This window comes from Aspergillus multicolor (assembly GCF_047715735.1).
Source record: "Aspergillus multicolor strain CBS 133.54 unplaced genomic scaffold BDW74scaffold_3, whole genome shotgun sequence".
Lineage (NCBI taxonomy): Eukaryota > Fungi > Ascomycota > Eurotiomycetes > Eurotiales > Aspergillaceae > Aspergillus > Aspergillus multicolor.
This window is the reverse complement of record NW_027395954.1, coordinates 1-9,245: the sequence shown is the minus strand read 5'-3', so window position 1 is coordinate 9,245 and position 9,245 is coordinate 1. Positions and strand designations below refer to the sequence as shown.

General features: G+C 54.6%; 3 protein-coding genes across 3 annotated transcripts; 1 reads left to right on the top strand and 2 right to left on the bottom strand.

Annotated features, from left to right (window-relative positions):
* Nucleotides 1–828: 828 nt before the first annotated feature.
* On the bottom strand, nt 829–3,433 carry BDW74DRAFT_173931 (Zn(II)2Cys6 transcription factor domain-containing protein; the record flags this gene model as incomplete). Its single annotated transcript, XM_073727899.1, has 3 exons — nt 829–899; nt 934–2,642; nt 3,147–3,433. 3 exons carry the CDS (start codon nt 3,431–3,433, stop codon nt 829–831), a joined length of 2,067 nt encoding a protein of 688 aa, XP_073587424.1.
* A 1,027-nt stretch (nt 3,434–4,460) lies between these two features.
* Nucleotides 4,461–7,727, bottom strand: BDW74DRAFT_165497 (6-phosphogluconate dehydrogenase, decarboxylating; the record flags this gene model as incomplete). The annotated part of the gene is made up of 3 exons (XM_073726423.1): nt 4,461–4,858; nt 4,926–5,429; nt 6,215–7,727. The coding sequence occupies 3 exons, from the start codon at nt 7,725–7,727 to the stop codon at nt 4,461–4,463; spliced, it is 2,415 nt and encodes an 804-aa protein (XP_073587423.1).
* A 418-nt stretch (nt 7,728–8,145) lies between these two features.
* Nucleotides 8,146–9,186, top strand: BDW74DRAFT_165496 (sugar phosphate isomerase/epimerase family protein; the record flags this gene model as incomplete). Its single annotated transcript, XM_073726422.1, has 1 exon — nt 8,146–9,186. The coding sequence occupies one exon, from the start codon at nt 8,146–8,148 to the stop codon at nt 9,184–9,186; it is 1,041 nt and encodes a 346-aa protein (XP_073587422.1).
* Nucleotides 9,187–9,245: the final 59 nt, after the last annotated feature.

The following is a 9,245-nucleotide window of genomic DNA, read 5'->3' as shown; positions in this document are numbered from 1 at the left end:
TAGATAGTATTGGGAGGTCTTGTGCTATAGAGTTGTTGTTTCTTTTTTCTTTTTGATATAGGACTAGTCATTGATCTGCATGCATCTGCATCGGGGCACCTGGGTCGTTCCTTCCTCCGCTGAGCATTGGGTCGCTCCCTCCTAACCTGGCCATGAGGGTCGTTCCTTCCTAAACTGGGCGTGAAGGGTCGCTCCTTCCTAAATTGAGCAAAAGGGTCGCTCCTTCCTAACCTGAGCAGGAGGGTCGTTCCTTCCTAGATCAGACAGCATGGTCGCCCCTTCCTAGCCCGGACAGGATGGTCGTTCCTTCCTAAGCTGGAGACGATGGCCGTTGCTTCCCAAAGTAGGCAAGGCCATCGTTCCTGCCTAAGCTAGACAAGAGTGTCGTTCCTTCCTAGCTAGGCTGCGGGTCGTTCCTTCCTAATTCAGACAGCAGGGTCGTTCCTTCCCAAACTGGACGTGGTGTGATGGGTCGCTGCTTCCTAACCTGACAATATCGTCGTTCCTTCCTAAAATAGACAGGATGGGTCATGCCTTCCTGATTCCGCGCATACTCAGCTTAACAAAGAAGGCGCGATGGATGCCGGGCATTTGGGCCAGGGATGGTCGGTCCTTCCCTGAAGGCACCTGCGAAAAAGACCTTGCGACGGCGCAGCCCAGTCCGGGTATGGAAGGGGGTGATGGGTGGATGTCAAGTCTTTGTAGGCGCCAGGCCAAGTATGGAGACAGAGATCAATCCAACAGAAACTTTGCTGAGTTCTTGCTTCAATACTCTGTCAGCCCGGCGGCCTAGGTATCCTACTCAGCCCATCAGGGCCAGCTCATCACTCAAACTCCAGCTTCCAGTAGCAGCATCCCATCGATTCCGCGTGAACCTGAGAAACAGCTGGTCGGGGCCTCTGCCCGATTTAGCCACCCCCTCCGCATGCGAACCCAGGATATGCGGCTGATCACAGGGGCGAAAGACAGCATAGTGCTGTATTCGTGCTTCCTCCGGTATCCGCATCGCCAGACTCTCCGTCTCCTCGCTCTCGTCGTTGAAATCAGAGGGCGGCGTCGGAAGCGCAGAAGAATTCGGATGCGATGTCGGATCGTGTAGTTCCTCCACAAATTGCTCCTCAAGCTGCATGATCCTTCCCGCGAGCGCAATGCCAATCTGGGTCTTACTAAACCCCTGCATCGGTGGCGCCATGTGAAGCAACTCCAACGCCTCCCGCCGGATATGCGGCTCTCGACATGTCAGCACCGTCCAGAACAGCGGTAGTCCGACCCCGAGTTCGAAAGTGAAGATCGGCTGAGCTCCGTCCGGCTTCCGTGAGCACTCGAGGGCTAGGGATGCTTGGACGATGATCGTGCGGTACAAGTCGAGATGTTGGTCGTAGATGCAGGCCGTGGGTGAGAGGCATGTCGAGAGGATTATGGTGATGGTTGCGTGGTACGTTTGGAGGATCGCGGAGATGCTGATGTTGGTAATATCGGTATTCGCGCTGCTAGAAGTCGAGTGAGAAGCAGAGGAGGCTGCGGAACCTGGTTTTGAGGACAGGCTGAGTGTTTCCGTGAGGACCGTATATGCCTTGTGCCAGGCCTCCAGACGACCCTGCAGACGAACGCACTTGGTAAGCACCTGCGGCGTTATCACGGGCTCAACGCCGAGGAAAGGATTCTTCCCGGTGTCTCGCTGGAAAATCTGCACCTCCGCCGCGAGAGGTATCAGCGCGTCTCGTGCATCCTCCAACGACCGAAACAGATAGGCTTGCTGCCCATCAAGCCCACTGAACAGATCGCAAATCGGAACACCCGAGATACTCAGCGCCGCTGTCCCAAGCCGAATAAACAGCGGGACAATCGTGGCCTCGCGAAACCCAACATCAGTGACAGAAACACTTGAACCCCCTTCCCGAATCCGAAGATCCAGTATAAGCCTCACCCCTTGCCCATGAAGCCCCAGGGCCTCCTCAACACGCCCCTGCACCATCTCAATACAAATAAACAGGACACAACAAACAAGCGCAACATGGACATTCACACTGCGCCTTTCAATTCCGGTCTGAATCTTGCTCAGCGCACGCGAGTACCACCCCAGCGCCTCGGCTTGCTTCTCATTCAGCCGCGACTCATTCTCCCTCTCTCTCGAGCGCAGGAACACAAAATCCCCACAGATATCAGGGAACTCAAACAGCGTGCTAATTGCATTAACGGCGTCCCAAACCGCCGTCTCAACCCGGCATATCCTTGGCACTGTGACACTCCAGAATGTCTGGTCGAGTCCGCCGGCCAGATACGGCGCCGCGTGGTGGAAGTAGTACGCGAAGGCGCGGCGCTCGTTCCAGACGCCGCCGGTGCTTGGTGGGTTTGAGAGTGAGACATCGGCGTCTAGTATTGAGGATGTTGCTATTGACGGGGCCGACGCGTAGGAGGCGCCGGTTTGCAGCCCGTACTCGCAGGTGAATTTTGCGGAGAGACAGCGTCGGCAGGAGGGTTTGGCCTCGTCGCATTTGAGCTTGCGTTTCTTGCAGACTTTGCAGCCGCGGCGGGTGCGGAGGGGGCCGAAGTCGGGTGGTGAGGGTGTACGTGGCATTTTGGCGATTCTCTGTGCTGGGCTGGTGATTAGCTGGTGAGAGGAGTCTCTGTAGGCGTGGAGGCTGGTTCGTTCATGGTGAGTTCAAGGTCGTCGTTGGTATCTATTCTATCTAGAGAATGGTATTCAGGATAATCACAGTAAGACGGCGATTACAAGCTTGCAGATGACAGGAAAGAATATTGTGCGAAAAGACAGACTAGACTCACTGGAGTTGGAGAGTTGGAGAAGCTGAAATGGCCCCGGCGTTCCTAAGCAACGTCAACCCCACTTAGCACAGGCCAGGAACACCCCAGCTATAAATAGTTTCCAGCGTTCTCTTGAAAAATGTCATAATACAAACTTTGTTGGGTAGAGCTCTTCGACTTGCAATTGAAACAAACGTCTTCTATGAACTGGTCAATGTGTAGGAATTCTAGTCCTGGAAACCATTGTATACAACCAAAAAAGCCATAACCACAACGCCTCAAACGCCGCCAACAAAAGGAAATCCATATATCCACAATCAACATGCAGTCATATACACCTCCTCCCCATCACGGACCCCCGTATACCCTCCAACTAATACCCCTCCGTCCCCTCACTCGTCCTCGACAGTCTCTGACTCTCGACATCCCCAGGCGGGGGATGCGGCCTCTTCCACCCGCGTCCGGCCGTAGCATCCCTCGCCATCCAATTAATCTGCTTCAGACGAAACTCGCGCATATATTGCCGCTGCTCGTGGCTCATCTCCTTCACGACGTTCTCCCCTTGGAAACCGTTTGTGGCGAGGTAGTGGATTGAGTAACCCAGTAGCACGGCGACGATGCATCCGACTATTACGATGAGGATTTGGACTTCTTTTGTGAGGGCCATGGCGTCGTGTAGTTGGAGGAAGTTGAGAGAGGGAGGTGAGGGGTTTGGTCGGTGGTTCGGAGAGGTTAAAGATAGGTATGCGAGGAAGGAAGAGGTGTTTCAAGTCAAGTCTTGGTGGTGAGGTGGGCTGCCCAGGTGTTCTGTGACTGAGAAAGAAGATGTTAGCGCATGGATCTTGGACCATGTAGACATCTTGGGGGGTATAACAGTGCACTTACTGCTTGAAAAACGAGAGGACGACTTCTCAAGTCCAAACGAGCGATATGATGATAATAAAGGTAAAGGCAGAGAGAGACGTGCGTATACAATAGAAAGCCAGCTCAGAAAAACAGCAGCAGCTCACCCCTCTTATACACCAACTTCTAATCTAAACATAGTCATTCTTCCCTCCCCTTCCAGACTTTTTATCCTACCTCTCCACACAAAACGAAACACATCCGCCATCCTTCAAGCTACCCTAATAGTTTTTAGACCCTCGCCAGCACCAGCGCAATGATATACATCCCAGAGCGGAATAGCGCCCTCGCAATTGACGTCATTTGCGAGCGGGCGAATCAGGACAACTCCCAAGGATCCATATCTCCGGACGCTAATTTCCCGTGCCGCGTATCAGAGGCTGCGGCTGAGCGACTGGCAGCCTGGGCATGGACTCCGGGCGTGGAGGGGAAGCGCACGGATTCGCTGATGCTGGAGCGTTATTCGGGTGGTGTCTGGTGGTCTGGATGGTGATGGTTTGATTTGTGGATTTGGCTGTGCCCCTGAATCTCCATGTTCCGTTGAGATGATAAGTTAGAGTAGGGTTTCACGTGATCCTGCGCTTCTACATTCTTCAAGGCTCTGTTCATCATAAAAAGTTCTTTGCACAGGAGATTCATCTACGCGAAGGTTGAATTAGCCCAAAAAATATATGGTGCAGTTGTTCTCATCGAGGGAAGTAGGTAGGTAGCGAAGGTACCGACAACAAAACCAGTCATAAATCATACTCTATTCAGCCATGCTCTATCGCTAAAGGACCAAGATATATAATCTACTCAAAGTACCCTGGGAAAAGCCAGTTCATCTTCTCCCTCGCCTCAGCAGACCAGTTCGCGTGCGCCGTGCTAAGACCAAACTTGACCGCACCCGTATACTGCTTCGCCTGGACGAGCTCGGCGTTCTCCTCAGCCGCCAGCTCGTTCAAAACCGCCGTAACAAAGTGCTTCGCGTTGACAGCGTTGGCCTTCATGTTGCCCATGACCATTTCGACGGTGACGTCGGCGGTGGCCTCGTGCCAGCAGTCGTAGTCGGTCGACATGCAGATCATCTGGTAGGCGATCTCGGCCTCGCGGGCCAGCTTGGCTTCGGGGAGCGCGGACATGTTGATCACGGAGCCGCCCCAGCTGCGGTACAGCTTGCTCTCGGCGCGGGTGGAGAATTGGGGGCCCTCTGCGTTGTGTTAGCATTTCCCGTCTGCTAGATTATGGCTAGGGAGGTAGAAAAGGTGTCGGCATACCCATGCAAACCAGCGTCCCCCGATCATGCAATTTAACGCCCTCCCCCTCAAGCGCATGCCCACAAGCACGCACAATCTTCGCAACGCGCTCATCGAACGGATCGCCAAAGGGAACGTGTCCGACAACACCCCCCTCAAAGAACGTAAACGGGCGGATCCCCTTCGTGCGGTCAATGACCTGGTCAGGCACCACGAAATCCCTTGGCTTGATCTCCTCCTGCAGAGAGCCGACGGCCGAGAAAGCGATGATTGTGCGGACACCAATGGAGCGGAGGGCGGCGATGTTGGCGCGGGCTGGGACCTCGTGCGGCGCGATCTGGTGGTGCGCGCCATGGCGGCTCAGGAAGGCGACGGCCACGGTGCGGTCGTTGTGCGTGTGGTGCAGGATTGTGATGGGCGAGGAGGGCGTGCCCCACGGGGTTTGGATGTTCAGCGAGGCGACTTGGGTGAAGCCGGGGAGTTCGCGGAGGCCGGTGCCGCCGATGACGGCGATGGGGACGGGGTCTAACCGTCGACAGTGTCAGTTTGGCGTTATCTTAGAGGGGAAGAGGGAAGAGGCGTACCCGCGTAGGTGTTGGGGAGGGCGGCCATTCTGCGAGCGAGTTGTCTAGGGGACTCGATTCTTCGGAGGGGTCTGGAAAGGGAGGAGAGGGAGCGAAGAGTAAGAAACATGCACCGGTTAAAAGCGATCGGAGGGGTTGGATTCGCAATGGCGGCTGAGCAGAAAAAGTCGCGGCGGCGGGGATTCCGTTGCCCCTCTCAGCAGCCAAACTCCGCTTCTCCTCCCGCCACGTCCTGTTCCTCAGGCACCGACTCTACCGATCCCCAAACATTGAAGACAGCATCCATTCTCTCGTCTTTCTCATCGATTTCATCGAGCTGGCATGAGAGTTTGGCATTCCTCGCCAGTGAAGTCCGTTTCCTGCTGATTTGGCTCCTTACTTGCCTCTAGTGAAGATGGCCAGCCAGTCCTTCAACGGTGACTGTCTTGAACGGACTTGGGCGTCACCCATTGTTGACAGTACCAGATCAGATGTGACATGGGTGGTGACTTGAGATTTTTATGAATCCAGGTACAGCCTCCTCATTGTACTCGTGTTGGGCCAGGTTAAAAATCGATTCACCATCAAAAGTCTCCAGGCTGAAGCTACAATGTGGCCAAAGGGGCAGGTTTCTCGAATAACCCGAAAGGAAAAAACTTCGTTTCAAATGATTAAGTCCGCTAAAATTGCTAAAGATATCAATGACCTACTTTGCAGGCCTCCACTCATAATGATGCGCCCCCTTACTGACGGGCCCAGGATCCTCCCCCGGCACTCCAGGGACATTATACCCATGCGCGCCAAAGAAATCCATCTGGGCCTCCATGAACTTCGTCGGCAGATTCGTGCCGCCAACATACTTCACATACTCGAGGCTCGCCGAAATAGCAGGGATATAGTGGTCCGCATTCACAGCCGCCAGCACAATCTCTTTTAGTGAGGGGAAAGTCCGGTGCAGTTCCTGCGCGACCTCGTCGATGAACTTCATGTTCTTGATGTTCTTGTTTCCTGAAACTGCCGGCTGCAGGATATCTGCGATTCCTTCGGACCGGATGATGCACCCCGACCGCCAGATCTGCAGGCATTTGCCCAGATCGATGTCCCAGCCTTCGTCTTCCGAGGCGCGCGCGATCAGTTCGAGGCCTTGGCAGAAGGAGACGAGGAAAGAGGCGTAGACGGCGGCGTGGAGATGCTGCTTGAAGGCTTCGATGTCTTTCATGCCGCGGATGGGTGAAGGGGATAGGACGCGCAGCTGTTTCGCGACTTCGAGGCGCTCGATGCGGTTGCCGCTGGCGATGCGCATGAAGTGCGCTGTTGCGAGGGTTGGCGCGGAGATGTGCCGGCTGGCGGACTCCATGACGGACCAGTACGGCGTGCCCTCGGTGTTGTCGTTATCCTGCACGACCTTGTCGAGGACATCGTCGAGCACGTATCCGCCGTCGCCAACGCCCTCGCCCTGACCGTCTCCCTGCGGCGTCTTCTTGACCCGGAGGAGCTCTGCACCAATTTCGAGGAGGAAGTTATTCCTCAACTCGCCCTCCTTATTCCAGCCATCAAAGATATCCGCAATTTCGTCATAATTCAGTCCGCGCCCATAATGTAGCAACGACCACGCCTCGGCAAGCGTACTCAGCATGCCCCCCTCAATGCCATTATGCACCATCTTCACGAAATGCCCCGACCCCTTTGGCCCAATCCTTGTCACACAGGGCAGCCCACTCTTCGCATCTTTCCCGGCATACAGCTCCAGCAGCGGCATAACAAGATCAAGCGCCTCCTTATCACCACCCGGCGAAAGACTCGGCCCCCGACGTGCAGACTGATACCCACCGCTCACACCAAGGCCAATCCAGCTAACGCCGATCTTACTGCACTCTTCCTGTCGTGCCTCAGTGCGTCGATAATTCTCGTTCCCCCCGTCGAGAATGATATCCCCCTTCTTGAGATCCTTCTTAATCATTCCGAGCACGCTATCAGCGGGGTCGCCGTGCGTGATACTAAAGAGGAAGATCTTGCGCTCGCCTTTTCCTTCTAGGGACGCTGTGAATTTCGAGACATCTTCAAATCCTTCGACTTTCCCGGGGTACTTCGTGTCTTCTGTGGATGAGAGGAGCTGCTTGACGTTGTCGTATTTCACGTCCCAGATGGAGACGTCCAGACCGATCTCTGAAAATGCGAATGCCATCATGGACCCCATGTTACCGGAGCCCACGATGCCGATGCGTTTAAATTTGTTGACAATCTCGTCTTTCGAGGGCATGTTGATTGTTATCTGTGTAAGGTCGTGGTTAATAAATAATAGATATATTAAGTAGAGTGGTAAATAGAATGGGTAGGTACAGTTCAGATGAATTGAGACTGAAGTCGAGGATCGAGAACCACCTCGCAGAAAATAATAACTCGTGCAGCTTCCTTACATCATCCCACATTCGGACACGATATATCCACGTTGCGCGAAATGATCCATGAGGCGAATTCAAGCTTCGCCGAGCCTGTCATTGGGGCTTTGGTCGATGATCCGCTCAACCTCATCGTTACATCATCCTGCGGCTTCCGTATACATACATCACAGCTTTACCTTATCAATCAATCAACTATCCATATCCATACACAATAATCAGAAACGAGCAAAGGCTAAATCCCCAAACACAAAAAAGACACAAAGATTCCGCAAAAAAATGGCAGACTCCAAAATCCCTCTCTCCATCGTAACCGTCTCCCTCGGCTCCCCAAACACCAGCACCACCATCCCACTCCCCCAAAAACTCTCCGCAATCCAACTGGCCGGGTACAACGGAATCGAACTCGGCTTTCCCGACTTGCTTGCATACGCCTCCTCGCTCACCGGCCGAGATGTGTCAGAAAACGACTACGACTCCCTGCGCATCGCCGCAGCCGAAGTAAAGAAACTCTGCATCGCGCACGGGCTGGAGATATTGATGCTGCAGCCCTTCTCCAATTTCGAGGGATGGCCACGCGGCTCCAAGGAACGTGAAGATGCGTTTGACCGCGCACGCGAGTGGATTTCTATCATGGAGGCGGCTGGGACGAAGATGCTGCAGGTGGGGAGTAGTGATACGCCGCTGCACAAGATGAGTCCTCCATCTACCTCAGAGAATGGAGCGACGGGTCCAAGGGCGGATATTGTAGCGGACCTACGCGAACTCGCCGACCTCCTGGGCGCCAAGGCGTTCAAATTAGCCTACGAGAACTGGTGCTGGAGTTCGCATGCGAGCTCGTGGAAAGACGTCTGGGAGATCGTTAGGGCAGTCGATAGGCCGAATATTGGGCTGTGTCTTGATACGTTCCAGAGTGCGGGTGGGGAGTGGGGGGATCCGAGCACTGTCTCTGGACGCATTGAAGAAGGAAGCATCAACGAGAAGACACTCACAGAACGATTCGAGAATAGTATGGCCGAGCTTGCTGCGACCGTCCCAAGTGAAAAGATCTACCTCCTGCAGATTTCAGACGCGTATATCCCGCTTGATCCCAGCTCAGGGAAACCCAAACCACTGGATGCCGGGGTTGTAGATGGGACGGCGCCGAGGGGGCGCTGGAGCCATGATTTCAGGCCCATGCCGTATGATGGGGGTTATTTGCCCATTGAAGCTGTGGGGAGGGCGGTGCTGAAGACCGGGTTTCGGGGGTGGTTCTCGGTGGAGATTTTTGATGGGGGGAAGGATGGGGGGGGGGGGGGGGGGGCGGGGGAGGGATTATGAGCTTAAGGAGTTTGCGGGGAGGGCGAGGGAGAGCACGGAGAGGTTTATTGGGGCTTGTT